Source organism: Lagopus muta, chromosome 16 (genome assembly GCF_023343835.1).
Source record: "Lagopus muta isolate bLagMut1 chromosome 16, bLagMut1 primary, whole genome shotgun sequence".
NCBI lineage: Eukaryota > Metazoa > Chordata > Aves > Galliformes > Phasianidae > Lagopus > Lagopus muta.
Window position 1 is genome coordinate 7,639,472 of NC_064448.1, and position 26,167 is coordinate 7,665,638.

The window sequence follows — 26,167 nt, forward strand, 5'->3', positions numbered from 1 at the left end:
TAGAAGTGCTGAGGAAATGGGCTGGGAGGGAAGCAGCTGGAGCCGTTGCCTACGGTAGCGCGCCGTGGCATTGCTGAGAGTGCGGCAGTTTGTTCTGCGCTTCCTTGGGCGTGCGTGCTGTTCCTGGTGGCACGCAAGGAGCCTGGAGGTGCAAGCTGATCTTATCGTCGTGCTGCTGCTGCTTCTGTGGCCTGTGAGTGGCAGGCAGGGCGTCCCCCTGTGCAGGGACTGCCTTGCAGGCAAGGCCTGTGGACTGTAGCTTCCGTGGGATTTTGGGGAACAAGAGAGAGGTGGAGTTTCTGTTGTGCCCTGATGTCAGGAAGGCAATGTGCAGCGCTGGCACCCAAAGCTGCCCAGTCAGGTGACTTGAGCTCCCAAAGCGAGCTGTCAGGCAATTGTCAGAAAGTTCCCTGACTGTTTGTGAATTGATTCCTGTAGGACTCGGACGGCTTGGAGTCTAAGACTTGGGAGACGGTGAAGAAACCAAAGGCAAGTGCTGCACAGCTGAGCAAGAAAGCCAAGAAGGAAAGCAAAAAGAAGCGGTGAGGGCTTGAGCGCTAAGCCTCAAAGGCCAAAGGGAGCAGCGGGAATGCTTCGTGAGAGGTGCTCCAAAGGCAGCGCACTGTACGTCTGGTTTTGTGGCGTGGCCGTGCTTTCCCTTGCATGGACATTGGAGAGGAACTGAGGAAGCTGGAAGGGCTTCTGAGGCGTGACCAACAAATCGGACTTTGCCTGTGCGGGATTTCATGTGTGGCAAGAGCTGGGGACGCTGCATTCCTTCAGGGTCCTTCAGCTCGATAGCTGTTTCAGAATGTTGATGATGAGGTGAACTTAGCGCATGTGGTTGGTCATGAGCGGTATCCTGGCTATCTTATTGTCTGTTGACATATCTACAAAATGCAACCCAAATCCCTTAGTTTAAAATAAAAGGGAAAGAAACCTTTTCAACCTGGTGCTGCCTCTTTCAGTAGCTGGTCAAAACATGCCTGGCTTGGGCTGGCAGTGGCAGGGCGATGAACCGGCCGGCTTCACGTCCCTCCCTGGAGATGGAGCTGCTTTTCCCGCGTTTCCATGTTGGTCTTCCCAAGGGGTGGCCTTTCAGCCAAAGCGTAAGTGCCAGCGAAGAGTGTGAGCATCAGCTTGCTCTGAGAGGAGTGAGAGAAACAAAAGGAGAGGAAGCAGCGCGCGAGGAAGAAAGGTGTCCCTGCACTCAGCCCCTTGAGCTTGTCTCTCCAGCTTGCCTGGTGGCTTTTCCAGCCTTCTGTAGCACTGACTGTTCCTGCTTGCCCTGGGAAGGCCAGCTGCAGCTGCGGGCAGCCGTGGCCTGCACGTCAGGCTGCCGTTGAGCCGCGAGGAGTTCAAGTGCGGGTGGGCTGGTGTGAAGAGCAGCGCTGGGAGTGGGGCAGGAGGAGAGGGCAGCGGGAGGGCTGCAGGTGAGCGCGCCTCGGGCCCAGAGCTCAGGCGTGAGCCGGGAGGGCAGCGAGCCGTGCTGCGCTGCTTCAGCTGCAATGGCTTTGAGCGCGTCATGGGCAGCGGCGCGTGTGGAGCGTCTGGGTGCTGCGAGGGCACCTTGCTGAGCCGGAGCCCGAGAGAGGGGAGGAGAGGAGAGCAGAGGCTGCACGTCAAGAGTGTCTGCCTGCCATTTTGGATTGGCGCGTCAGTCTTCCTCCTTCCACGAAGGAGCCTGCACGGTGCACTGGGTCCAGCGTGCTACACGGCACTGCCTTCTGCTGCCTGCCTGCCTGCCTGCCCGCCTGCCTGCTGCACTGCTGGAGAGGAAAGAGCGGACTGTGGGGCTGCGTGCAGCCAAGGAGCTGGCTGCAAAGGAGGGAAACGGAGTATTGAGGAGCAGGTAGTGCGTGTTAGGTTTGGGTGTGGATGCAGCGGGGGCTGAGTCAGCTCCATCAGCTGCTGGGGGCTGGGGCCGAGCCCGGTGCGTGGGGCTGCGCTGCGGGCAGGAGGGCTGCGGGGCTGGGGCAGTGGTGTGGGTGCAGCACATGGGGCCGTGAGAGGGCGTGCAGCAGGGAGGGCGTTGGGCCCGAGCCGCGCTCGTGTTTGTCGCAGCACAGGGGCTGCAGGGGATGGCAGGAGCGCAGAGCAGAGCGGGGAGAGCCGGGCTGTATGAAGGCCAGGGCATGAAATCTTCCCTTGGCAGCTACGGAGCTGCTGAGCTTTTCCCGCAAGTCTTCAGACTGTGGGGTGATAAGGCTCTGCAGCAAAGCCAGCCGGGCCCTCCTGATACTTGGGGCTTAGGAAAGGGCAAAACAAATCAGTGTCTTTCAGGAGCACAAAGCAGTGAAGCACAGCACAAGCCATTTATTGCCTGCTTAGGTGATCTTCTCCAGGCATGTCCATTGGAGGTGTGCAGACTGAGTGTGGACAGAAAGCAAATGGAAGGGAGGGGAGGGGAGGGGAGTAAGAAATGAAAGAAGAAGGGAAATGTGAAGGGGAAGAGAGAAAGAGAAGCAAGGAAAAGAAAAGAAAGGCAAAGGAAAGCCAAAGGGGGAAAAGGGAAAAGGCAGAAAAGAGGAAGAAGACAAGTTGCATGCCGCCGGCGCCACCCGAGGGGAATCCGGCAGCGGACCCCCCCAGCTGCCGCTCCCCCTCCTCCAGGCCCCGGGCCGCCCCCAGGCCGCCCCCAGGCCGCCTTTAGCAACGTGACGCCGCAGGCGGTTGGTAGGGCCGGGGCAGGAAGTGCTTCGTGCCGGCGGAGAGCACTTCCGGGGCAGCGCGGCATGGCGGCGCCGGGCCGGTGAGCGGGGCCGGGAGGAGCGGGCTGTGTGCTGGGAGCGGGGTCGGGCCTGGGTGCGGGGGCATGGAGGGGCGCTCGGGGGAGGAGCTGGCGGTGCTGCCGGCACGCAGAGGCGATGCGTGCGGCGCCGGCGAGTGGTGCGGGGTCGGGGGGCAGCTTCCTCTCAGGGAAGGCCGTGCGAGTGCGGAGCTGTGTTGGTGTTTGGGGTGTGTGAAGGAGGAGGCCCCGTAGGGCCTAGTTGTCGCCAGCAAAGCCCGGGCGGGCAGTGGAGCAAGGCGCGTGGGCGCTGTGTTGGCCGGAGGGTGCGGAGCTGGAAGAAGGTTTGTGAAGATGTGCTTCGTCGGGCCGAGCCAGGGCTGCAGTTGTGTGTGATTGTGTTTGTCGCTTGGGAGAAGTGCTGCCTTAGTAGAGTGGGGGGGAGGGAGAGGGAGATTTTCAGATTGCCATCAGTCAGGAGCACGGCACGTTTCTGCCTGCCTTGCTCATGCTGTTGTGCGGGTCCCCGCAAAGCATCGGTGAGCCAGGGTGGCCCTGTGTGCGTGTGCCAGCATTGTGCGCGGGTTTGGAATGGAGTCAGAGTGATTGTAATGAAAATGCAGCTGGCGGTATTGATTGTAGGGAATGGTTGAATCCCCAGCCGTGAGGCGCAAGAAGAGGCGCTGGATGCTAAGGTGGAAAGCGGAGCTTGTGTGTGCCAGGAGGCAGGCGTAGTCAGGTGCGCTTTGGAGCCTGCTGTTGTTGGCGCTGGGCTCGGGAGGCCCCTGAACATGGCACCGTGTGCTGCGTGTGCCAGCCCCAACAGATTCCCGTGGGGAAGCAGGGAGAGGATGAAGGAGGCCGAGGGCCCTTTTCTCGGGGCCGTCTCCTCTGTGGCCTCTTTCTTTCCGGAGAGAAGGGCTGCCCGCTGGGCACAGGGAGTGCCTTCTAGCTGCCGTCCGGTGCCCTGTCCTGCAGCCCCCTCCTCATGCTATGTGGAACGCCATTGCCAGCAGTGCGGCTGCCATTTTAGAACCTTCGCCGCATCACAGCCGTCACCTTGGTCACCGCTGCCCCGGCCAACGCACTCGCTCTGAGAGCTCATGACAGCCATGGCTGGAGTGAAGCGAGCGAGGGGCGATGCTTGCCCTATTTTAAATGGGAAGAGGGAGCTTGGCTTCCCAGAGGCAAAGAGGAGGAGGGGGGCCGCCCTTAAGATCAAGCGGAGGAGGGGGCAGAGAGTGCGTTTCCATCGCGCCTGGGCCAGCGCGGTGACCACCTCCGTGGAGCCCATGGAGGTGGATCCACCTCCGGATGAGCCCATGGAGGTGGATCCACCTGCAGATGAGCCCATGGAGGTGGATCCGCCTGCGGCACAGCTGGCCTGGCACCACACCACCGTGCCAGGCCCCGCATTGGCGATGTCCCAGCTCCACCGTCGCTGGTCCAGGCGCTCGGCTCCCTACCCGCTGCGCGGCCCCCGCCCCCAGCATTAGCTGGGTGGCATGAGTTTCCATCAGCTCCTCCTCCGAGCCTCCTGGGGAGCCAAGTTCTCCTCTTCCCATTTAAATGCTGCGGCAGTTATTGTTTAGTTGTTGTTGTTGATTTTAGCGTTTAGTGTTAGTGTTAGGAGTAGGTTATTGTTCGTATTTTAGAGTTAGGCGTAGGTTACTTTTAGTCTTTTAGTGTTAGGCATAGGTTCCTGTTCTTGAGTTAGAGTTAGGCATAGGTTACTTGTAGTCTTTTAGTGTTAGGCATAGGTTCCTGTTCATACTTGACAGTTAGGGGTAGATTGCTGGTGTCGAGTGGCAGTGAGCAGCGCTCACTCGGTAAGCACACGCCTGATTGATCATGCGAAGACATGAGTGCGAGTGCCGTGAGCACGGAGGCCCGATGGCATCTTGGATGGATTGAATTTCCAGCTTGTGACTTTTGTGTTGCAGACCGTCGAGGAGCAGAGTGTGAGTGGCTGCGCCGTTGCGTTGGGCCCCAGGAGAACAGTGTGTGAGTGTGTGTCGAGCATCCTGCGTGGCCGTTGCCAGGTAGGTGTGCCTTCCTTTGCAGTAAGCAGTGCTTAGGCGTGAGCCCAGCTCATCCCCCTGTCCTCAGCAGATGGGCTTTCTGCGTGCTTTATTGCTGTGCTTGGTGCCGTACGGCACAGCAGCAGCAAGGCCGTGAACACGTACGTAGCCAGGTAGATGCAAATGTGCAAGTGATGGTATGAATACTATTGTTGTTAGTGGTACTGAGACAGTGGTCGTGCGTGTGTGATCAAGCTCAGGGAGAAGTTGATTCTTGCCTGTTCAGCTCTTGCTGCCGTGCAAGTTTGGCGTCCCTCCTTGTGGTTGGGTCGGAAGACCAAGGCTATCTTGAGAGCACGTCTGTGAGTCAGGCTGGGAGTTTTTGCTAGCAGGAAGTCGCAGCGTCGGAGCGCACGAATGGAATGATGGCTCTCGTTTGCCCCTTGTAGAAAGCAGCCTCCTGGAGAGCAGCAGAGCAGCAGGCTGTCTGCGCTATGGCCGCTGAGCTGCATTTCTCGCCCCCTGAGATCCCTGAGCCCACGCTGATGGAGAACGTGCTGCGCTACGGCCTCTTCTTTGGAGCCGTTTTCCAGCTTGTGTGCGTGTTGGCCATAATGCTGCCAGTTCCCAAGTGCCCAGAGACAGTAAGTAGCGCTCTGTTTGATAGAGGTTGATAGAAATGCTGAGGAAATGGGCTGGGAGGGAAGCAGCTGGAGCCGTTGCCTACGGTAGCGCGCCGCGGCATTGCTGAGAGTGCGGCAGTTTGTTCTGCGCTTCCTTGGGCGTGCGTGCTGTTCCTGGTGGCACGCAAGGAGCCTGGAGGTGCAAGCTGATCTTATCGTCGTGCTGCTGCTGCTTCTGTGGGCTGTGAGTGGCAGGCAGGGCGTCCCCCTGTGCAGGGACTGCCTTGCAGGCAAGGCCTGTGGACTGTAGCTTCCGTGGGATTTTGGGGAACAAGAGAGAGGTGGAGTTTCTGTTGTGCCCTGATGTCAGGAAGGCAATGTGCAGCGCTGGCACCCAAAGCTGCCCAGTCAGGTGACTTGAGCTCCCAAAGCGAGCTGTCAGGCAATTGTCAGAAAGTTCCCTGACTGTTTGTGAATTGATTCCTGCAGGACTCGGACGGCTTGGAGTCTAAGACTTGGGAGACGGTGAAGAAACCAAAGGCAAGTGCTGCACAGCTGAGCAAGAAAGCCAAGAAGGAAAGCAAAAAGAAACGGTGAGGGCTTGAGCGCTAAGCCTCAAAGGCCAAAGGGAGCAGCGGGAATGCTTCGTGAGAGGTGCTCCAAAGGCAGCGCACTGTACGTCTGGTTTTGTGGCGTGGCCGTGCTTTCCCTTGCATGGACATTGGAGAGGAACTGAGGAAGCTGGAAGGGCTTCTGATGCGTGACCAACAAATCGGACTTTGCCTGTGCGGGATTTCATGTCTGGCAAGAGCTGGGGACGCTGCATTCCTTCAGGGTCCTTCAGCTCGATAGCTGTTTCAGAATGTTGATGATGAGGTGAACTTACCGCATGTCGTTGGTCATGAGCGGTATCCTGGCTATCTTATTGTCTGTTGACATATCTACAAAATGCAACCCAAATCCCTTAGTTTAAAATAAAAGGGAAAGAAACCTTTTCAACCTGGTGCTGCCTCTTTCAGTAGCTGGTCAAAACATGCCTGGCTTGGGCTGGCAGTGGCAGGGCGATGAACCGGCCGGCTTCACGTCCCTCCCTGGAGATGGAGCTGCTTTTCCCGCGTTTCCATGTTGGTCTTCCCAAGGGGTGGCCTTTCAGCCAAAGCGTAAGTGCCAGCGAAGAGTGTGAGCATCAGCTTGCTCTGTGAGGAGTGAGAGAAACAAAAGGAGAGGAAGCAGCGCGCGAGGAAGCAAGGTGTCCCTGCACTCAGCCCCTTGAGCTTGTCTCTCCAGCTTGCCTGGTGGCTTTTCCAGCCTTCTGTAGCACTGACTGTTCCTGCTTGCCCTGGGAAGGCCAGCTGCAGCTGCGGGCAGCCGTGGCCTGCACGTCAGGCTGCCGTTGAGCCGCGAGGAGTTCAAGTGCGGGTGGGCTGGTGTGAAGAGCAGCGCTGGGAGTGGGGCAGGAGGAGAGGGCAGCGGGAGGGCTGCAGGTGAGCGCGCCTCGGGCCCAGAGCTCAGGCGTGAGCCGGGAGGGCAGCGAGCCGTGCTGCGCTGCTTCAGCTGCAATGGCTTTGAGCGCGTCATGGGCAGCGGCGCGTGTGGAGCGTCTGGGTGCTGCGAGGGCACCTTGCTGAGCCGGAGCCCGAGAGAGGGGAGGAGAGGAGAGCAGAGGCTGCACGTCAAGAGTGTCTGCCTGCCATTTTGGATTGGCGCGTCAGTCTTCCTCCTTCCACAAAGGAGCCTGCACGGTGCACTGGGTCCAGCGTGCTACACGGCACTGCCTTCTGCTGCCTGCCTGCCTGCCTGCCTGCCCGCCTGCCTGCTGCACTGCTGGAGAGGAAAGAGCGGACTGTGGGGCTGCGTGCAGCCAAGGAGCTGGCTGCAAAGGAGGGAAACGGAGTATTGAGGAGCGGTTAGTGCGTGTTAGGTTTGGGTGTGGATGCAGCGGGGGCTGAGTCAGCTCCATCAGCTCCTCGGGGCTGGGGCCGAGGCCGGTGCGTGGGGCTGCGCTGCGGGCAGGAGGGCTGCGGGGCTGGGGCAGTGGTGTGGGTGCAGCACATGGGGCCGTGAGAGGGCGTGCAGCAGGGAGGGCGTTGGGCCCGAGCCGCGCTCGTGTTTGTCGCAGCACAGGGGCTGCAGGGGATGGCAGGAGCGCAGAGCAGAGCGGGGAGAGCCGGGCTGTATGAAGGCCAGGGCATGAAATCTTCCCTTGGCAGCTACGGAGCTGCTGAGCTTTTCCCGCAAGTCTTCAGACTGTGGGGTGATAAGGCTCCGCAGCAAAGCCAGCCGGGCCCTCCTGATACCTGGGGCTTAGGAAAGGGCAAAACAAATCAGTGTCTTTCAGGAGCACAAAGCAGTGAAGCACAGCACAAGCCATTTATTGCCTGCTTAGGTGATCTTCTCCAGGCATGTCCATTGGAGGTGTGCAGACTGAGTGTGGACAGAAAGCAAACAGAGGGGAGGGGAGGGGAGTAAGAAATGAAAGAAGAAGGGAAATGTGAAGGGGAAGAGAGAAAGAGAAGCAAGGAAAAGAAAAGAAAGGCAAAGGAAAGCCAAAGGGGGAAAAGGGAAAAGGCAGAAAAGAGGAAGAAGACAAGTTGCATGCCGCCGGCGCCACCCGAGGGGAATCCGGCAGCGGACCCCCCCAGCTGCCGCTCCCCCTCCTCCAGGCCCCGGGCCGCCCCCAGGCCGCCCCCAGGCCGCCTTTAGCAACGTGACGCCGCAGGCGGTTGGTAGGGCCGGGGCAGGAAGTGCTTCCTGCCGGCGGAGAGCACTTCCGGGGCAGCGCGGCATGGCGGCGCCGGGCCGGTGAGCGGGGCCGGGAGGAGCGGGCTGTGTGCTGGGAGCGGGGTCGGGCCTGGGTGCGGGGGCATGGAGGGGCGCTCGGGGGAGGAGCTGGCGGTGCTGCCGGCACGCAGAGGCGATGCGTGCGGCGCCGGCGAGTGGTGCGGGGTCGGGGGGCAGCTTCCTCTCAGGGAAGGCCGTGCGAGTGCGGAGCTGTGTTGGTGTTTGGGGTGTGTGAAGGAGGAGGCCCCGTAGGGCCTAGTTGTCGCCAGCAAAGCCCGGGCGGGCAGTGGAGCAAGGCGCGTGGGCGCTGTGTTGGCCGGAGGGTGCGGAGCTGGAAGAAGGTTTGTGAAGATGTGCTTCGTCGGGCCGAGCCAGGGCTGCAGTTGTGTGTGATTGTGTTTGTCGCTTGGGAGAAGTGCTGCCTTAGTAGAGTGGGGGGGAGGGAGAGGGAGATTTTCAGATTGCCATCAGTCAGGAGCACGGCACGTTTCTGCCTGCCTTGCTCATGCTGTTGTGCGGGTCCCCGCAAAGCATCGGTGAGCCAGGGTGGCCCTGTGTGCGTGTGCCAGCATTGTGCGTGGATGTGGAATGGAGTCAGAGTGATTGTAATGAAAATGCAGCTGGCGGTATTGATTGTAGGGAATGGTTGAATCCCCAGCCGTGAGGCGCAAGAAGAGGCGCTGGATGCTAAGGTGGAAAGCGGAGCTTGTGTGTGCCAGGAGGCAGGCGTAGTCAGGTGCGCTTTGGAGCCTGCTGTTGTTGGCGCTGGGCTCGGGAGGCCCCTGAACATGGCGCCGTGTGCTGCGTGTCCCAGCCCCAACAGATTCCCGTGTGGAAGCAGGGAGAGGATGAAGGAGGCCGAGGGCCCTTTTCTCGGGGCCGGCTCCTGTGTGGCCTCTTGCTTTCCGGAGAGAAGGGCTGCCCGCTGGGCACAGGGAGTGCCTTCTAGCTGCCGTCCGGTGCCCTGTCCTGCAGCCCCCTCCTCATGCTATGTGGAACGCCATTGCCAGCAGTGCGGCTGCCATTTTAGAACCTTCGCCGCATCACAGCCGTCACCTTGGTCACCGCTGCCCCGGCCAACGCACTCGCTCTGAGAGCTCATGACAGCCATGGCTGGAGTGAAGCGAGCGAGGGGCGATGCTTGCCCTATTTTAAATGGGAAGAGGGAGCTTGGCTTCCCAGAGGCAAAGAGGAGGAGGGGGGCCGCCCTTAAGATCAAGCGGAGGAGGGGGCAGAGAGTGCGTTTCCATCGCGCCTGGGCCAGCGCGGTGACCACCTCCGTGGAGCCCATGGAGGTGGATCCACCTCCGGATGAGCCCATGGAGGTGGATCCACCTGCAGATGAGCCCATGGAGGTGGATCCGCCTGCGGCACAGCTGGCCTGGCACCACACCACCGTGCCAGGCCCCGCATTGGCGATGTCCCAGCTCCACCGTCGCTGGTCCAGGCGCTCGGCTCCCTACCCGCTGCGCGGCCCCCGCCCCCAGCATTAGCTGGGTGGCATGAGTTTCCATCAGCTCCTCCTCCGAGCCTCCTGGGGAGCCAAGTTCTCCTCTTCCCATTTAAATGCTGCGGCAGTTATTGTTTAGTTGTTGTTGTTGATTTTAGCGTTTAGTGTTAGTGTTAGGAGTAGGTTATTGTTCGTATTTTAGAGTTAGGCGTAGGTTACTTTTAGTCTTTTAGTGTTAGGCATAGGTTCCTGTTCTTGAGTTAGAGTTAGGCATAGGTTACTTGTAGTCTTTTAGTGTTAGGCATAGGTTCCTGTTCATACTTGACAGTTAGGGGTAGATTGCTGGTGTCGAGTGGCAGTGAGCAGCGCTCACTCGGTAAGCACACGCCTGATTGATCATGCGAAGACATGAGTGCGAGTGCCGTGAGCACGGAGGCCCGATGGCATCTTGGATGGATTGAATTTCCAGCTTGTGACTTTTGTGTTGCAGACCGTCGAGGAGCAGAGTGTGAGTGGCTGCGCCGTTGCGTTGGGCCCCAGGAGAACAGTGTGTGAGTGTGTGTCGAGCATCCTGCGTGGCCGTTGCCAGGTAGGTGTGCCTTCCTTTGCAGTAAGCAGTGCTTAGGCGTGAGCCCAGCTCATCCCCCTGTCCTCAGCAGATGGGCTTTCTGCGTGCTTTATTGCTGTGCTTGGTGCCGTACGGCACAGCAGCAGCAAGGCCGTGAACACGTACGTAGCCAGGTAGATGCAAATGTGCAAGTGATGGTATGAATACTATTGTTGTTAGTGGTACTGAGACAGTGGTCGTGCGTGTGTGATCAAGCTCAGGGAGAAGTTGATTCTTGCCTGTTCAGCTCTTGCTGCCGTGCAAGTTTGGCGTCCCTCCTTGTGGTTGGGTCGGAAGACCAAGGCTATCTTGAGAGCACGTCTGTGAGTCAGGCTGGGAGTTTTTGCTAGCAGGAAGTCGCAGCGTCGGAGCGCACGAATGGAATGATGGCTCTCGTTTGCCCCTTGTAGAAAGCAGCCTCCTGGAGAGCAGCAGAGCAGCAGGCTGTCTGCGCTATGGCCGCTGAGCTGCATTTCTCGCCCCCTGAGATCCCTGAGCCCACGCTGATGGAGAACGTGCTGCGCTACGGCCTCTTCTTTGGAGCCGTTTTCCAGCTTGTGTGCGTGTTGGCCATAATGCTGCCAGTTCCCAAGTGCCCAGAGACAGTAAGTAGCGCTCTGTTTGATAGAGGTTGATAGAAGTGCTGAGGAAATGGGCTGGGAGGGAAGCAGCTGGAGCCGTTGCCTACGGTAGCGCGCCGCGGCATTGCTGAGAGTGCGGCAGTTTGTTCTGCGCTTCCTTGGGCGTGCGTGCTGTTCCTGGTGGCACGCAAGGAGCCTGGAGGTGCAAGCTGATCTTATCGTCGTGCTGCTGCTGCTTCTGTGGCCTGTGAGTGGCAGGCAGGGCGTCCCCCTGTGCAGGGACTGCCTTGCAGGCAAGGCCTGTGGACTGTAGCTTCCGTGGGATTTTGGGGAACAAGAGAGAGGTGGAGTTTCTGTTGTGCCCTGATGTCAGGAAGGCAATGTGCAGCGCTGGCACCCAAAGCTGCCCAGTCAGGTGACTTGAGCTCCCAAAGCGAGCTGTCAGGCAATTGTCAGAAAGTTCCCTGACTGTTTGTGAATGGATTCCTGCAGGACTCGGACGGCTTGGAGTCTAAGACTTGGGAGACGGTGAAGAAACCAAAGGCAAGTGCTGCACAGCTGAGCAAGAAAGGCAAGAAGGAAAGCAAAAAGAAACGGTGAGGGCTTGAGCGCTAAGCCTCAAAGGCCAAAGGGAGCAGCGGGAATGCTTCGTGAGAGGTGCTCCAAAGGCAGCGCACTGTACGTCTGGTTTTGTGGCGTGGCCGTGCTTTCCCTTGCATGGACATTGGAGAGGAACTGAGGAAGCTGGAAGGGCTTCTGATGCGTGACCAACAAATCGGACTTTGCCTGTGCGGGATTTCATGTCTGGCAAGAGCTGGGGACGCTGCATTCCTTCAGGGTCCTTCAGCTCGATAGCTGTTTCAGAATGTTGATGATGAGGTGAACTTACCGCATGTCGTTGGTCATGAGCGGTATCCTGGCTATCTTATTGTCTGTTGACATATCTACAAAATGCAACCCAAATCCCTTAGTTTAAAATAAAAGGGAAAGAAACCTTTTCAACCTGGTGCTGCCTCTTTCAGTAGCTGGTCAAAACATGCCTGGCTTGGGCTGGCAGTGGCAGGGCGATGAACCGGCCGGCTTCACGTCCCTCCCTGGAGATGGAGCTGCTTTTCCCGCGTTTCCATGTTGGTCTTCCCAAGGGGTGGCCTTTCAGCCAAAGCGTAAGTGCCAGCAAAGAGTGTGAGCATCAGCTTGCTCTGTGACGAGTGAGAGAAACAAAAGGAGAGGAAGCAGCGCGCGAGGAAGCAAGGTGTCCCTGCACTCAGCCCCTTGAGCTTGTCTCTCCAGCTTGCCTGGTGGCTTTTCCAGCCTTCTGTAGCACTGACTGTTCCTGCTTGCCCTGGGAAGGCCAGCTGCAGCTGCGGGCAGCCGTGGCCTGCACGTCAGGCTGCCGTTGAGCCGCGAGGAGTTCAAGTGCGGGTGGGCTGGTGTGAAGAGCAGCGCTGGGAGTGGGGCAGGAGGAGAGGGCAGCGGGAGGGCTGCAGGTGAGCGCGCCTCGGGCCCAGAGCTCAGGCGTGAGCCGGGAGGGCAGCGAGCCGTGCTGCGCTGCTTCAGCTGCAATGGCTTCGAGCGCGTCATGGGCAGCGGCGCGTGTGGAGCGTCTGGGTGCTGCGAGGGCACCTTGCTGAGCCGGAGCCCGAGAGAGGGGAGGAGAGGAGAGCAGAGGCTGCACGTCAAGAGTGTCTGCCTGCCATTTTGGATTGGCGCGTCAGTCTTCCTCCTTCCACAAAGGAGCCTGCACGGTGCACTGGGTCCAGCGTGCTACACGGCACTGCCTTCTGCTGCCTGCCTGCCTGCCTGCCTGCCCGCCTGCCTGCTGCACTGCTGGAGAGGAAAGAGCGGACTGTGGGGCTGCGTGCAGCCAAGGAGCTGGCTGCAAAGGAGGGAAACGGAGTATTGAGGAGCGGTTAGTGCGTGTTAGGTTTGGGTGTGGATGCAGCGGGGGCTGAGTCAGCTCCATCAGCTCCTCGGGGCTGGGGCCGAGGCCGGTGCGTGGGGCTGCGCTGCGGGCAGGAGGGCTGCGGGGCTGGGGCAGTGGTGTGGGTGCAGCACATGGGGCCGTGAGAGGGCGTGCAGCAGGGAGGGCGTTGGGCCCGAGCCGCGCTCGTGTTTGTCGCAGCACAGGGGCTGCAGGGGATGGCAGGAGCGCAGAGCAGAGCGGGGAGAGCCGGGCTGTATGAAGGCCAGGGCATGAAATCTTCCCTTGGCAGCTACGGAGCTGCTGAGCTTTTCCCGCAAGTCTTCAGACTGTGGGGTGATAAGGCTCCGCAGCAAAGCCAGCCGGGCCCTCCTGATACCTGGGGCTTAGGAAAGGGCAAAACAAATCAGTGTCTTTCAGGAGCACAAAGCAGTGAAGCACAGCACAAGCCATTTATTGCCTGCTTAGGTGATCTTCTCCAGGCATGTCCATTGGAGGTGTGCAGACTGAGTGTGGACAGAAAGCAAATGGAAGGGAGGGGAGGGGAGGGGAGTAAGAAATGAAAGAAGAAGGGAAATGTGAAGGGGAAGAGAGAAAGAGAAGCAAGGAAAAGAAAAGAAAGGCAAAGGAAAGCCAAAGGGGGAAAAGGGAAAAGGCAGAAAAGAGGAAGAAGACAAGTTGCATGCCGCCGGCGCCACCCGAGGGGAATCCGGCAGCGGACCCCCCCAGCTGCCGCTCCCCCTCCTCCAGGCCCCGGGCCGCCCCCAGGCCGCCCCCAGGCCGCCTTTAGCAACGTGACGCCGCAGGCGGTTGGTAGGGCCGGGGCAGGAAGTGCTTCCTGCCGGCGGAGAGCACTTCCGGGGCAGCGCGGCATGGCGGCGCCGGGCCGGTGAGCGGGGCCGGGAGGAGCGGGCTGTGTGCTGGGAGCGGGGTCGGGCCTGGGTGCGGGGGCATGGAGGGGCGCTCGGGGGAGGAGCTGGCGGTGCTGCCGGCACGCAGAGGCGATGCGTGCGGCGCCGGCGAGTGGTGCGGGGTCGGGGGGCAGCTTCCTCTCAGGGAAGGCCGTGCGAGTGCGGAGCTGTGTTGGTGTTTGGGGTGTGTGAAGGAGGAGGCCCCGTAGGGCCTAGTTGTCGCCAGCAAAGCCCGGGCGGGCAGTGGAGCAAGGCGCGTGGGCGCTGTGTTGGCCGGAGGGTGCGGAGCTGGAAGAAGGTTTGTGAAGATGTGCTTCGTCGGGCCGAGCCAGGGCTGCAGTTGTGTGTGATTGTGTTTGTCGCTTGGGAGAAGTGCTGCCTTAGTAGAGTGGGGGGGAGGGAGAGGGAGATTTTCAGATTGCCATCAGTCAGGAGCACGGCACGTTTCTGCCTGCCTTGCTCATGCTGTTGTGCGGGTCCCCGCAAAGCATCGGTGAGCCAGGGTGGCCCTGTGTGCGTGTGCCAGCATTGTGCGTGGATGTGGAATGGAGTCAGAGTGATTGTAATGAAAATGCAGCTGGCGGTATTGATTGTAGGGAATGGTTGAATCCCCAGCCGTGAGGCGCAAGAAGAGGCGCTGGATGCTAAGGTGGAAAGCGGAGCTTGTGTGTGCCAGGAGGCAGGCGTAGTCAGGTGCGCTTTGGAGCCTGCTGTTGTTGGCGCTGGGCTCGGGAGGCCCCTGAACATGGCGCCGTGTGCTGCGTGTCCCAGCCCCAACAGATTCCCGTGTGGAAGCAGGGAGAGGATGAAGGAGGCCGAGGGCCCTTTTCTCGGGGCCGGCTCCTGTGTGGCCTCTTGCTTTCCGGAGAGAAGGGCTGCCCGCTGGGCACAGGGAGTGCCTTCTAGCTGCCGTCCGGTGCCCTGTCCTGCAGCCCCCTCCTCATGCTATGTGGAACGCCATTGCCAGCAGTGCGGCTGCCATTTTAGAACCTTCGCCGCATCACAGCCGTCACCTTGGTCACCGCTGCCCCGGCCAACGCACTCGCTCTGAGAGCTCATGACAGCCATGGCTGGAGTGAAGCGAGCGAGGGGCGATGCTTGCCCTATTTTAAATGGGAAGAGGGAGCTTGGCTTCCCAGAGGCAAAGAGGAGGAGGGGGGCCGCCCTTAAGATCAAGCGGAGGAGGGGGCAGAGAGTGCGTTTCCATCGCGCCTGGGCCAGCGCGGTGACCACCTCCGTGGAGCCCATGGAGGTGGATCCACCTCCGGATGAGCCCATGGAGGTGGATCCACCTGCAGATGAGCCCATGGAGGTGGATCCGCCTGCGGCACAGCTGGCCTGGCACCACACCACCGTGCCAGGCCCCGCATTGGCGATGTCCCAGCTCCACCGTCGCTGGTCCAGGCGCTCGGCTCCCTACCCGCTGCGCGGCCCCCGCCCCCAGCATTAGCTGGGTGGCATGAGTTTCCATCAGCTCCTCCTCCGAGCCTCCTGGGGAGCCAAGTTCTCCTCTTCCCATTTAAATGCTGCGGCAGTTATTGTTTAGTTGTTGTTGTTGATTTTAGCGTTTAGTGTTAGTGTTAGGAGTAGGTTATTGTTCGTATTTTAGAGTTAGGCGTAGGTTACTTTTAGTCTTTTAGTGTTAGGCATAGGTTCCTGTTCTTGAGTTAGAGTTAGGCATAGGTTACTTGTAGTCTTTTAGTGTTAGGCATAGGTTCCTGTTCATACTTGACAGTTAGGGGTAGATTGCTGGTGTCGAGTGGCAGTGAGCAGCGCTCACTCGGTAAGCACACGCCTGATTGATCATGCGAAGACATGAGTGCGAGTGCCGTGAGCACGGAGGCCCGATGGCATCTTGGATGGATTGAATTTCCAGCTTGTGACTTTTGTGTTGCAGACCGTCGAGGAGCAGAGTGTGAGTGGCTGCGCCGTTGCGTTGGGCCCCAGGAGAACAGTGTGTGAGTGTGTGTCGAGCATCCTGCGTGGCCGTTGCCAGGTAGGTGTGCCTTCCTTTGCAGTAAGCAGTGCTTAGGCGTGAGCCCAGCTCATCCCCCTGTCCTCAGCAGATGGGCTTTCTGCGTGCTTTATTGCTGTGCTTGGTGCCGTACGGCACAGCAGCAGCAAGGCCGTGAACACGTACGTAGCCAGGTAGATGCAAATGTGCAAGTGATGGTATGAATACTCTTGTTGTTAGTGGTACTGAGACAGTGGTCGTGCGTGTGTGATCAAGCTCAGGGAGAAGTTGATTCTTGCCTGTTCAGCTCTTGCTGACGTGCAAGTTTGGCGTCCCTCCTTGTGGTTGGGTCGGAAGACCAAGGCTATCTTGAGAGCACGTCTGTGAGTCAGGCTGGGAGTTTTTGCTAGCAGGAAGTCGCAGCGTCGGAGCGCACGAATGGAATGATGGCTCTCGTTTGCCCCTTGTAGAAAGCAGCCTCCTGGAGAGCAGCAGAGCAGCAGGCTGTCTGCGCTATGGCCGCTGAGCTGCATTTCTCGCCCCCTGAGATCCCTGAGCCCACGCTGATGGAGAACGTGCTGCGCTACGGCCTCTTCTTTGGAGCCGTTTTCCAGCTTGTGTGCGTGTTGGCCATAATGCTGCCAGTTCCCAAGTGCCCAGAGACAGTAAGTAGCGCTCTGTTTGATAGAGGTTGATAGAAGTGCTGAGGAAATGGGCTGGGAGGGAAGCAGCTGGAGCCGTTGCCTACGGTAGCGCGCCGCGGCATTGCTGAGAGTGCGGCAGTTTGTTCTGCGCTTCCTTGGGCGTGCGTGCTGTTCCTGGTGGCACGCAAGGAGCCTGGAGGTGCAAGCTGATCTTATCGTCGTGCTGCTGCTGCTTCTGTGGCCTGTGAGTGGCAGGCAGGGCGTCCCCCTGTGCAGGGACTGCCTTGCAGGCAAGGCCTGTGGACTGTAGCTTCCGTGGGATTTTGGGGAACAAGAGAGAGGTGGAGTTTCTGTTGTGCCCTGATGTCAGGAAGGCAATGTGCAGCGCTGGCACCCAAAGCTGCCCAGTCAGGTGACTTGAGCTCCCAAAGCGAGCTGTCAGGCAATTGTCAGAAAGTTCCCTGACTGTTTGTGAATTGATTCCTGCAGGACTCGGACGGCTTGGAGTCTAAGACTTGGGAGACGGTGAAGAAACCAAAGGCAAGTGCTGCACAGCTGAGCAAGAAAGGCAAGAAGGAAAGCAAAAAGAAACGGTGAGGGCTTGAGCGCTAAGCCTCAAAGGCCAAAGGGAGCAGCGGGAATGCTTCGTGAGAGGTGCTCCAAAGGCAGCGCACTGTACGTCTGGTTTTGTGGCGTGGCCGTGCTTTCCCTTGCATGGACATTGGAGAGGAACTGAGGAAGCTGGAAGGGCTTCTGATGCGTGACCAACAAATCGGACTTTGCCTGTGCGGGATTTCATGTGTGGCAAGAGCTGGGGACGCTGCATTCCTTCAGGGTCCTTCAGCTCGATAGCTGTTTCAGAATGTTGATGATGAGGTGAACTTACCGCATGTCGTTGGTCATGAGCGGTATCCTGGCTATCTTATTGTCTGTTGACATATCTACAAAATGCAACCCAAATCCCTTAGTTTAAAATAAAAGGGAAAGAAACCTTTTCAACCTGGTGCTGCCTCTTTCAGTAGCTGGTCAAAACATGCCTGGCTTGGGCTGGCAGTGGCAGGGCGATGAACCGGCCGGCTTCACGTCCCTCCCTGGAGATGGAGCTGCTTTTCCCGCGTTTCCATGTTGGTCTTCCCAAGGGGTGGCCTTTCAGCCAAAGCGTAAGTGTCAGCGAAGAGTGTGAGCATCAGCTTGCTCTGTGAGGAGTGAGAGAAACAAAAGGAGAGGAAGCAGCGCGCGAGGAAGAAAGGTGTCCCTGCACTCAGCCCCTTGAGCTTGTCTCTCCAGCTTGCCTGGTGGCTTTTCCAGCCTTCTGTAGCACTGACTGTTCCTGCTTGCCCTGGGAAGGCCAGCTGCAGCTGCGGGCAGCCGTGGCCTGCACGTCAGGCTGCCGTTGAGCCGCGAGGAGTTCAAGTGCGGGTGGGCTGGTGTGAAGAGCAGCGCTGGGAGTGGGGCAGGAGGAGAGGGCAGCGGGAGGGCTGCAGGTGAGCGCGCCTCGGGCCCAGAGCTCAGGCGTGAGCCGGGAGGGCAGCGAGCCGTGCTGCGCTGCTTCAGCTGCAATGGCTTCGAGCGCGTCATGGGCAGCGGCGCGTGTGGAGCGTCTGGGTGCTGCGAGGGCACCTTGCTGAGCCGGAGCCCGAGAGAGGGGAGGAGAGGAGAGCAGAGGCTGCACGTCAAGAGTGTCTGCCTGCCATTTTGGATTGGCGCGTCAGTCTTCCTCCTTCCACAAAGGAGCCTGCACGGTGCACTGGGTCCAGCGTGCTACACGGCACTGCCTTCTGCTGCCTGCCTGCCTGCCTGCCTGCCCGCCTGCCTGCTGCACTGCTGGAGAGGAAAGAGCGGACTGTGGGGCTGCGTGCAGCCAAGGAGCTGGCTGCAAAGGAGGGAAACGGAGTATTGAGGAGCGGTTAGTGCGTGTTAGGTTTGGGTGTGGATGCAGCGGGGGCTGAGTCAGCTCCATCAGCTCCTCGGGGCTGGGGACGAGGCCGGTGCGTGGGGCTGCGCTGCGGGCAGGAGGGCTGCGGGGCTGGGGCAGTGGTGTGGGTGCAGCACATGGGGCCGTGAGAGGGCGTGCAGCAGGGAGGGCGTTGGGCCCGAGCCGCGCTCGTGTTTGTCGCAGCACAGGGGCTGCAGGGGATGGCAGGAGCGCAGAGCAGAGCGGGGAGAGCCGGGCTGTATGAAGGCCAGGGCATGAAATCTTCCCTTGGCAGCTACGGAGCTGCTGAGCTTTTCCCGCAAGTCTTCAGACTGTGGGGTGATAAGGCTCCGCAGCAAAGCCAGCCGGGCCCTCCTGATACCTGGGGCTTAGGAAAGGGCAAAACAAATCAGTGTCTTTCAGGAGCACAAAGCAGTGAAGCACAGCACAAGCCATTTATTGCCTGCTTAGGTGATCTTCTCCAGGCATGTCCATTGGAGGTGTGCAGACTGAGTGTGGACAGAAAGCAAACAGAAGGGAGGGGAGGGGAGGGGAGTAAGAAATGAAAGAAAGACAAAGGGAAATGTGAAGGGGAAGAGAGAAAGAGAAGCAAGGAAAAGAAAAGAAAGGCAAAGGAAAGCCAAAGGGGGAAAAGGGAAAAGGCAGAAAAGAGGAAGAAGACAAGTTGCATGCCGCCGGCGCCACCCGAGGGGAATCCGGCAGCGGACCCCCCCAGCTGCCGCTCCCCCTCCTCCAGGCCCCAGGCCGCCCCCAGGCCGCCTTTAGCAACGTGACGCCGCAGGCGGTTGGTAGGGCCGGGGCAGGAAGTGCTTCGTGCCGGCGGAGAGCACTTCCGGGGCAGCGCGGCATGGCGGCGCCGGGCCGGTGAGCGGGGCCGGGAGGAGCGGGCTGTGTGCTGGGAGCGGGGTCGGGCCTGGGTGCGGGGGCATGGAGGGGCGCTCGGGGGAGGAGCTGGCGGTGCTGCCGGCACGCAGAGGCGATGCGTGCGGCGCCGGCGAGTGGTGCGGGGTCGGGGGGCAGCTTCCTCTCAGGGAAGGCCGTGCGAGTGCGGAGCTGTGTTGGTGTTTGGGGTGTGTGAAGGAGGAGGCCCCGTAGGGCCTAGTTGTCGCCAGCAAAGCCCGGGCGGGCAGTGGAGCAAGGCGCGTGGGCGCTGTGTTGGCCGGAGGGTGCGGAGCTGGAAGAAGGTTTGTGAAGATGTGCTTCGTCGGGCCGAGCCAGGGCTGCAGTTGTGTGTGATTGTGTTTGTCGCTTGGGAGAAGTGCTGCCTTAGTAGAGTGGGGGGGAGGGAGAGGGAGATTTTCAGATTGCCATCAGTCAGGAGCACGGCACGTTTCTGCCTGCCTTGCTCATGCTGTTGTGCGGGTCCCCGCAAAGCATCGGTGAGCCAGGGTGGCCCTGTGTGCGTGTGCCAGCATTGTGCGTGGATGTGGAATGGAGTCAGAGTGATTGTAATGAAAATGCAGCTGGCGGTATTGATTGTAGGGAATGGTTGAATCCCCAGCCGTGAGGCGCAAGAAGAGGCGCTGGATGCTAAGGTGGAAAGCGGAGCTTGTGTGTGCCAGGAGGCAGGCGTAGTCAGGTGCGCTTTGGAGCCTGCTGTTGTTGGCGCTGGGCTCGGGAGGCCCCTGAACATGGCGCCGTGTGCTGCGTGTCCCAGCCCCAACAGATTCCCGTGTGGAAGCAGGGAGAGGATGAAGGAGGCCGAGGGCCCTTTTCTCGGGGCCGGCTCCTGTGTGGCCTCTTGCTTTCCGGAGAGAAGGGCTGCCCGCTGGGCACAGGGAGTGCCTTCTAGCTGCCGTCCGGTGCCCTGTCCTGCAGCCCCCTCCTCATGCTATGTGGAACGCCATTGCCAGCAGTGCGGCTGCCATTTTAGAACCTTCGCCGCATCACAGCCGTCACCTTGGTCACCGCTGCCCCGGCCAACGCACTCGCTCTGAGAGCTCATGACAGCCATGGCTGGAGTGAAGCGAGCGAGGGGCGATGCTTGCCCTATTTTAAATGGGAAGAGGGAGCTTGGCTTCCCAGAGGCAAAGAGGAGGAGGGGGGCCGCCCTTAAGATCAAGCGGAGGAGGGGGCAGAGAGTGCGTTTCCATCGCGCCTGGGCCAGCGCGGTGACCACCTCCGTGGAGCCCATGGAGGTGGATCCACCTCCGGATGAGCCCATGGAGGTGGATCCACCTGCAGATGAGCCCATGGAGGTGGATCCGCCTGCGGCACAGCTGGCCTGGCACCACACCACCGTGCCAGGCCCCGCATTGGCGATGTCCCAGCTCCACCGTCGCTGGTCCAGGCGCTCGGCTCCCTACCCGCTGCGCGGCCCCCGCCCCCAGCATTAGCTGGGTGGCATGAGTTTCCATCAGCTCCTCCTCCGAGCCTCCTGGGGAGCCAAGTTCTCCTCTTCCCATTTAAATGCTGCGGCAGTTATTGTTTAGTTGTTGTTGTTGATTTTAGCGTTTAGTGTTAGTGTTAGGAGTAGGTTATTGTTCGTATTTTAGAGTTAGGCGTAGGTTACTTTTAGTCTTTTAGTGTTAGGCATAGGTTCCTGTTCTTGAGTTAGAGTTAGGCATAGGTTACTTGTAGTCTTTTAGTGTTAGGCATAGGTTCCTGTTCATACTTGACAGTTAGGGGTAGATTGCTGGTGTCGAGTGGCAGTGAGCAGCGCTCACTCGGTAAGCACACGCCTGATTGATCATGCGAAGACATGAGTGCGAGTGCCGTGAGCACGGAGGCCCGATGGCATCTTGGATGGATTGAATTTCCAGCTTGTGACTTTTGTGTTGCAGACCGTCGAGGAGCAGAGTGTGAGTGGCTGCGCCGTTGCGTTGGGCCCCAGGAGAACCGTGTGTGAGTGTGTGTCGAGCATCCTGCGTGGCCGTTGCCAGGTAGGTGTGCCTTCCTTTGCAGTAAGCAGTGCTTAGGCGTGAGCCCAGCTCATCCCCCTGTCCTCAGCAGATGGGCTTTCTGCGTGCTTTACTGCTGTGCTTGGTGCCGTACGGCACAGCAGCAGCAAGGCCGTGAACACGTACGTAGCCAGGTAGATGCAAATGTGCAAGTGATGGTATGAATACTATTGTTGTTAGTGGTACTGAGACAGTGGTCGTGCGTGTGTGATCAAGCTCAGGGAGAAGTTGATTCTTGCCTGTTCAGCTCTTGCTGCCGTGCAAGTTTGGCGTCCCTCCTTGTGGTTGGGTCGGAAGACCAAGGCTATCTTGAGAGCACGTCTGTGAGTCAGGCTGGGAGTTTTTGCTAGCAGGAAGTCGCAGCGTCGGAGCGCACGAATGGAATGATGGCTCTCGTTTGCCCCTTGTAGAAAGCAGCCTCCTGGAGAGCAGCAGAGCAGCAGGCTGTCTGCGCTATGGCCGCTGAGCTGCATTTCTCGCCCCCTGAGATCCCTGAGCCCACGCTGATGGAGAACGTGCTGCGCTACGGCCTCTTCTTTGGAGCCGTTTTCCAGCTTGTGTGCGTGTTGGCCATAATGCTGCCAGTTCCCAAGTGCCCAGAGACAGTAAGTAGCGCTCTGTTTGATAGAGGTTGATAGAAGTGCTGAGGAAATGGGCTGGGAGGGAAGCAGCTGGAGCCGTTGCCTACGGTAGCGCGCCGCGGCATTGCTGAGAGTGCGGCAGTTTGTTCTGCGCTTCCTTGGGCGTGCGTGCTGTTCCTGGTGGCACGCAAGGAGCCTGGAGGTGCAAGCTGATCTTATCGTCGTGCTGCTGCTGCTTCTGTGGGCTGTGAGTGGCAGGCAGGGCGTCCCCCTGTGCAGGGACTGCCTTGCAGGCAAGGCCTGTAGACTGTAGCTTCCGTGGGATTTTGGGGAACAAGAGAGAGGTGGAGTTTCTGTTGTGCCCTGATGTCAGGAAGGCAATGTGCAGCGCTGGCACCCAAAGCTGCCCAGTCAGGTGACTTGAGCTCCCAAAGCGAGCTGTCAGGCAATTGTCAGAAAGTTCCCTGACTGTTTGTGAATTGATTCCTGTAGGACTCGGACGGCTTGGAGTCTAAGACTTGGGAGACGGTGAAGAAACCAAAGGCAAGTGCTGCACAGCTGAGCAAGAAAGGCAAGAAGGAAAGCAAAAAGAAACGGTGAGGGCTTGAGCGCTAAGCCTCAAAGGCCAAAGGGAGCAGCGGGAATGCTTCGTGAGAGGTGCTCCAAAGGCAGCGCACTGTACGTCTGGTTTTGTGGCGTGGCCGTGCTTTCCCTTGCATGGACATTGGAGAGGAACTGAGGAAGCTGGAAGGGCTTCTGATGCGTGACCAACAAATCGGACTTTGCCTGTGCGGGATTTCATGTCTGGCAAGAGCTGGGGACGCTGCATTCCTTCAGGGTCCTTCAGCTCGATAGCTGTTTCAGAATGTTGATGATGAGGTGAACTTACCGCATGTGGTTGGTCATGAGCGGTATCCTGGCTATCTTACTGTCTGTTGACATATCTACAAAATGCAACCCAAATCCCTTAGTTTAAAATAAAAGGGAAAGAAACCTTTTCAACCTGGTGCTGCCTCTTTCAGTAGCTGGTCAAAACATGCCTGGCTTGGGCTGGCAGTGGCAGGGCGATGAACCAGCCGGCTTCACGTCCCTCCCTGGAGATGGAGCTGCTTTTCCCGCGTTTCCATGTTGGTCTTCCCAAGGGGTGGCCTTTCAGCCAAAGCGTAAGTGCCAGCGAAGAGTGTGAGCATCAGCTTGCTCTGTGAGGAGTGAGAGAAACAAAAGGAGAGGAAGCAGCGCGCGAGGAAGAAAGGTGTCCCTGCACTCAGCCCCTTGAGCTTGTCTCTCCAGCTTGCCTGGTGGCTTTTCCAGCCTTCTGTAGCACTGACTGTTCCTGCTTGCCCTGGGAAGGCCAGCTGCAGCTGCGGGCAGCCGTGGCCTGCACGTCAGGCTGCCGTTGAGCCGCGAGGAGTTCAAGTGCGGGTGGGCTGGTGTGAAGAGCAGCGCTGGGAGTGGGGCAGGAGGAGAGGGCAGCGGGAGGGCTGCAGGTGAGCGCGCCTCGGGCCCAGAGCTCAGGCGTGAGCCGGGAGGGCAGCGAGCCGTGCTGCGCTGCTTCAGCTGCAATGGCTTCGAGCGCGTCATGGGCAGCGGCGCGTGTGGAGCGTCTGGGTGCTGCGAGGGCACCTTGCTGAGCCGGAGCCCGAGAGAGGGGAGGAGAGGAGAGCAGAGGCTGCACGTCAAGAGTGTCTGCCTGCCATTTTGGATTGGCGCGTCAGTCTTCCTCCTTCCACAAAGGAGCCTGCACGGTGCACTGGGTCCAGCGTGCTACACGGCACTGCCTTCTGCTGCCTGCCTGCCTGCCTGCCCGCCTGCGTGCTGCACTGCTGGAGAGGAAAGAGCGGACTGTGGGGCTGCGTGCAGCCAAGGAGCTGGCTGCAAAGGAGGGAAACGGAGTGTTTAGGAGCGGTTAGTGCGTGTTAGGTTTGGGTGTGGATGCAGCGGGGGCTGAGTCAGCTCCAACAGCTCCTCGGGGCTGGGGCCGAGGCCGGTGCGTGGGGCTGCGCTGCGGGCAGGAGGGCTGCGGGGCTGGGGCAGTGGTGTGGGTGCAGCACATGGGGCCGTGAGAGGGCGTGCAGCAGGGAGGGCGTTGGGCCCGAGCCGCGCTCGTGTTTGTCGCAGCACAGGGGCTGCAGGGGATGGCAGGAGCGCAGAGCAGAGCGGGGAGAGCCGGGCTGTATGAAGGCCAGGGCATGAAATCTTCCCTTGGCAGCTACGGAGCTGCTGAGCTTTTCCCGCAAGTCTTCAGACTGTGGGGTGATAAGGCTCCGCAGCAAAGGCAGCCGGGCCCTCCTGATACCTGGGGCTTAGGAAAGGGCAAAACAAATCAGTGTCTTTCAGGAGCACAAAGCAGTGAAGCACAGCACAAGCCATTTATTGCCTGCTTAGGTGATCTTCTCCAGGCATGTCCATTGGAGGTGTGCAGACTGAGTGTGGACAGAAAGCAAACGGAAGGGAGGGGAGGGGAGGGGAAGAAAGTAAGAAATGAAAGGAAAGAAAAAGGGCTGCGAGTGCACGAGGGCACCTTGCTGAGCCGGAGCCCGAGATAGGGGAGGGTAGGGAAAAGAAGGGAAGGGAAGGGAAGGGAAGGGAAGGGAAGGGAAGGGAAGGGAAGGGAAGGGAAGGGAAGGGAAGGGAAGGGAAGGGAAGGGAAGGGAAGGGAAGGGAAGGGAAGGGAAGGGAAGGGAAGGGAAGGGAGGAGAGGAGAAGAGAGGAGAAGAGAGGAGAAGAGAGGAGAAGAGAGGAGAAGACAAAAGAAAAGAAAAAAGAAAAGATAAGAAAAGCAAAGGAAAAAGAAAAGAAAAGAAAAGGAAAAAGAAAAGAAAGAAGAAAAGAAAAAAGAAATAGAAAAGAAAAAAGAAAAGAAAAAAGAAAAAAGAAAAGAAAAGAAAAGAAAAGAAAAGAAAAGAAAAGAAAAGAAAAGAAAAGAAAAGAAAAGAAAAGAAAAGAAAAGAAAAGAAAAGAAAAGAAAATTTTGAATTTCTTCTGTCTCATTTATGTCAGCACATCCAAAATAAAAAAGGGTTTAATAACTCTCCCTAATAATGTCTCACTATTGGAAAAGGAAAGATGAAGAAGTAGTACACAAAAAAGAAAGTACAGGCACACTTGTCACAGAGTCAAGTACTGACAATGAGAGCTCAGAAGTCAAAAGACAAACTGCTTGTTCTTGGACTCAAGAGTAGCTTCATTTCAGTGCTGAAATCCACAGTCCCACTATAGAATATGCCTTGGAGAACATGAAGGCCTTTCATTAGGGCCAAGCTAGAAAGGAGTGTTTGGATGATGAAAGTTAATCAGTAGTCAGACCACAATGAAAAATATTCAGATAAGGAAGGTGACAGACAATGTTTGAGTTTCCACTAGTTTGTTACTTTATGTCACAAGGTAAGGCAAGTAAGTGCTTGAAGAGCCATCAGTTTTGCCATAACAAGAAACGTGAGGTTATTAGGATTAGAAAAGGAGCCCAAGAGATAAGGGCTAGTTATTCAAAAAGTGGGGGCTTTCATTCTCAGTTGTGCTAAATACTGTTACAATTCTCTACATTCTTGAAGAATTGGTCCTTTTTATACTTTGAACTCCTAGAATTTGGGTGAGTAGACAGCAACAATACCAATAAATGTATGAAATTTATGAAGAAAAAGATATTTCAGCTGTGGCATTTAGCTTGTTGATGGGACAGGAGTTGGAAAAGAATCATGTACCTTCTTTCTCATTGGGAAACCCACCCACAAATATTTTAATATCTCCAAACCAAAGGAGTCTTGGAGTGTGACATAGCATGTAACACCAACGAGGAAAAAAAATGAAAATAAATAGATTTATCTTTCTCGGATAAGTGAATCAGCCTAAAATGCAGATGGGCTTTGGGAATGACAAATAAGCCCATAGTCACTCATAGAAACTAACCACAGGGCTTTTACCCATTTCTTTCGGTTTCAGTGTTTCAGGCTGATCCAGTGGCTTCAGGAATTGCCAGCAGCTCACAACATCTGTGCCTTTAGTCAATGACTTCTACCAGAAGTTCAAAATGTACTTGGATCACAGTAACTTCAGGTGCTGCAGCATGTTAAGTGCACTCCAAGTGCAAGGATACCAGTAACTGTCCATCAACTGGAAGTAAATAGTGCTGATAGCATGATGTCATGCAAGGAAGAAAAGGTTTATATGGGAAGCAGTGAATGTCAGGACAGCTTATTTCCAGGCCAGCAGCATTAAACTGATATCCTGGAGTTCAAATTTCTGCAGTTCTACCGCACTGATCTGTTTCCCTTGGCTGAAGCTAGCTGTGTATCTTATGTAGGATTCTGCTTAATGCTGTATAGACTTCTAATATTTGTTGACTGTTGCTGATATATTACACACACACATGTTAGTATCCTATGATTCTCTTTTTAAATTGACAATTTTGAAATAAACTTACAAGCAGAAAAGTGACCGCAAAAAGACTGCCCTAAGAACTGCTCACATCTGCTGTTGCTGGGTGATCCTTCTTTCACTTATGTTAGTTTAAATCAAATCACTGCTCTTTT

The 26,167-nt window shown here is 57.9% G+C and overlaps 6 protein-coding genes across 10 annotated transcripts in view; all 6 read left to right on the plus strand.

Annotated features, from left to right (window-relative positions):
* The window catches only part of LOC125701048 (protein MANBAL-like), a 1,429-nt gene extending 485 nt beyond the window's left edge, over positions 1-944 (plus strand). Inside the window, exon 2 of the mRNA XM_048962501.1 lies at positions 439-944. Within this exon, the coding sequence (XP_048818458.1) occupies positions 439-546 (108 nt within the window). The 3' untranslated portion in view covers positions 547-944. The remainder of the gene's footprint in view (positions 1-438) is intronic.
* The window catches only part of LOC125701044 (uncharacterized), a 22,825-nt gene extending 12,636 nt beyond the window's left edge, over positions 1-10,189 (plus strand). Inside the window, exon 2 of one of the 2 annotated variants that reach the window (XM_048962495.1) lies at positions 10,094-10,189. The gene's annotated coding sequence lies outside the window, so the exon portion shown is untranslated. Of the gene's footprint in view, positions 1-4,671; positions 4,770-10,093 lie in introns of those variants that run through there. The other variant, XM_048962494.1, reaches the window with a different exon arrangement.
* On the plus strand, positions 2,708-22,640 carry LOC125701052 (protein MANBAL-like). Of its 4 annotated transcripts, none has more exons than XM_048962506.1 (3): positions 2,708-2,752; positions 20,941-21,662; positions 22,131-22,640. In XM_048962506.1, the coding sequence occupies exons 2-3, from the start codon at positions 21,513-21,515 to the stop codon at positions 22,236-22,238; spliced, it is 258 nt and encodes an 85-aa protein (XP_048818463.1). In that variant the 5' UTR covers positions 2,708-2,752; positions 20,941-21,512; the 3' UTR covers positions 22,239-22,640. The 4 variants fall into 4 exon arrangements, with proteins under 4 accessions (XP_048818463.1, XP_048818464.1, XP_048818462.1 ...); XM_048962507.1 differs by lacking the exon at positions 2,708-2,752 and adding an exon at positions 15,521-15,771 and having other exon boundaries at positions 21,192-21,662; XM_048962505.1 differs by lacking the exon at positions 2,708-2,752 and adding an exon at positions 18,970-19,021.
* LOC125701047 (protein MANBAL-like) lies at positions 4,774-6,371 on the plus strand. The gene is made up of 2 exons (XM_048962500.1): positions 4,774-5,393; positions 5,862-6,371. The coding sequence occupies exons 1-2, from the start codon at positions 5,244-5,246 to the stop codon at positions 5,967-5,969; spliced, it is 258 nt and encodes an 85-aa protein (XP_048818457.1). The 5' UTR covers positions 4,774-5,243; the 3' UTR covers positions 5,970-6,371.
* On the plus strand, positions 10,192-11,793 carry LOC125701046 (protein MANBAL-like). The gene is made up of 2 exons (XM_048962499.1): positions 10,192-10,815; positions 11,284-11,793. The coding sequence occupies exons 1-2, from the start codon at positions 10,666-10,668 to the stop codon at positions 11,389-11,391; spliced, it is 258 nt and encodes an 85-aa protein (XP_048818456.1). The 5' UTR covers positions 10,192-10,665; the 3' UTR covers positions 11,392-11,793.
* On the plus strand, positions 15,801-17,220 carry LOC125701050 (protein MANBAL-like). Its single transcript, XM_048962503.1, has 2 exons — positions 15,801-16,242; positions 16,711-17,220. Exons 1-2 carry the CDS (start codon positions 16,093-16,095, stop codon positions 16,816-16,818), a joined length of 258 nt encoding a protein of 85 aa, XP_048818460.1. The 5' UTR covers positions 15,801-16,092; the 3' UTR covers positions 16,819-17,220.
* Positions 22,641-26,167: the final 3,527 nt, after the last annotated feature.

What these genes read in the sequence shown, in the direction of transcription:
- LOC125701046 (XM_048962499.1), top strand. Translation starts at nt 10,666, where the DNA reads ATGGCCGCTGAGCTGCATTTCTCGCCCCCTGAGATCCCTGAGCCCACG. An exon ending in TTCCCAAGTGCCCAGAGACA is followed by an intron (nt 10,816 to 11,283) that starts GTAAGTAGCGCT and finishes GGATTCCTGCAG; the next exon opens with GACTCGGACGGCTTGGAGTC.
- LOC125701052 (XM_048962506.1), top strand. Translation starts at nt 21,513, where the DNA reads ATGGCCGCTGAGCTGCATTTCTCGCCCCCTGAGATCCCTGAGCCCACG. An exon ending in TTCCCAAGTGCCCAGAGACA is followed by an intron (nt 21,663 to 22,130) that starts GTAAGTAGCGCT and finishes TGATTCCTGTAG; the next exon opens with GACTCGGACGGCTTGGAGTC.
- LOC125701047 (XM_048962500.1), top strand. Translation starts at nt 5,244, where the DNA reads ATGGCCGCTGAGCTGCATTTCTCGCCCCCTGAGATCCCTGAGCCCACG. An exon ending in TTCCCAAGTGCCCAGAGACA is followed by an intron (nt 5,394 to 5,861) that starts GTAAGTAGCGCT and finishes TGATTCCTGCAG; the next exon opens with GACTCGGACGGCTTGGAGTC.
- LOC125701050 (XM_048962503.1), top strand. Translation starts at nt 16,093, where the DNA reads ATGGCCGCTGAGCTGCATTTCTCGCCCCCTGAGATCCCTGAGCCCACG. An exon ending in TTCCCAAGTGCCCAGAGACA is followed by an intron (nt 16,243 to 16,710) that starts GTAAGTAGCGCT and finishes TGATTCCTGCAG; the next exon opens with GACTCGGACGGCTTGGAGTC.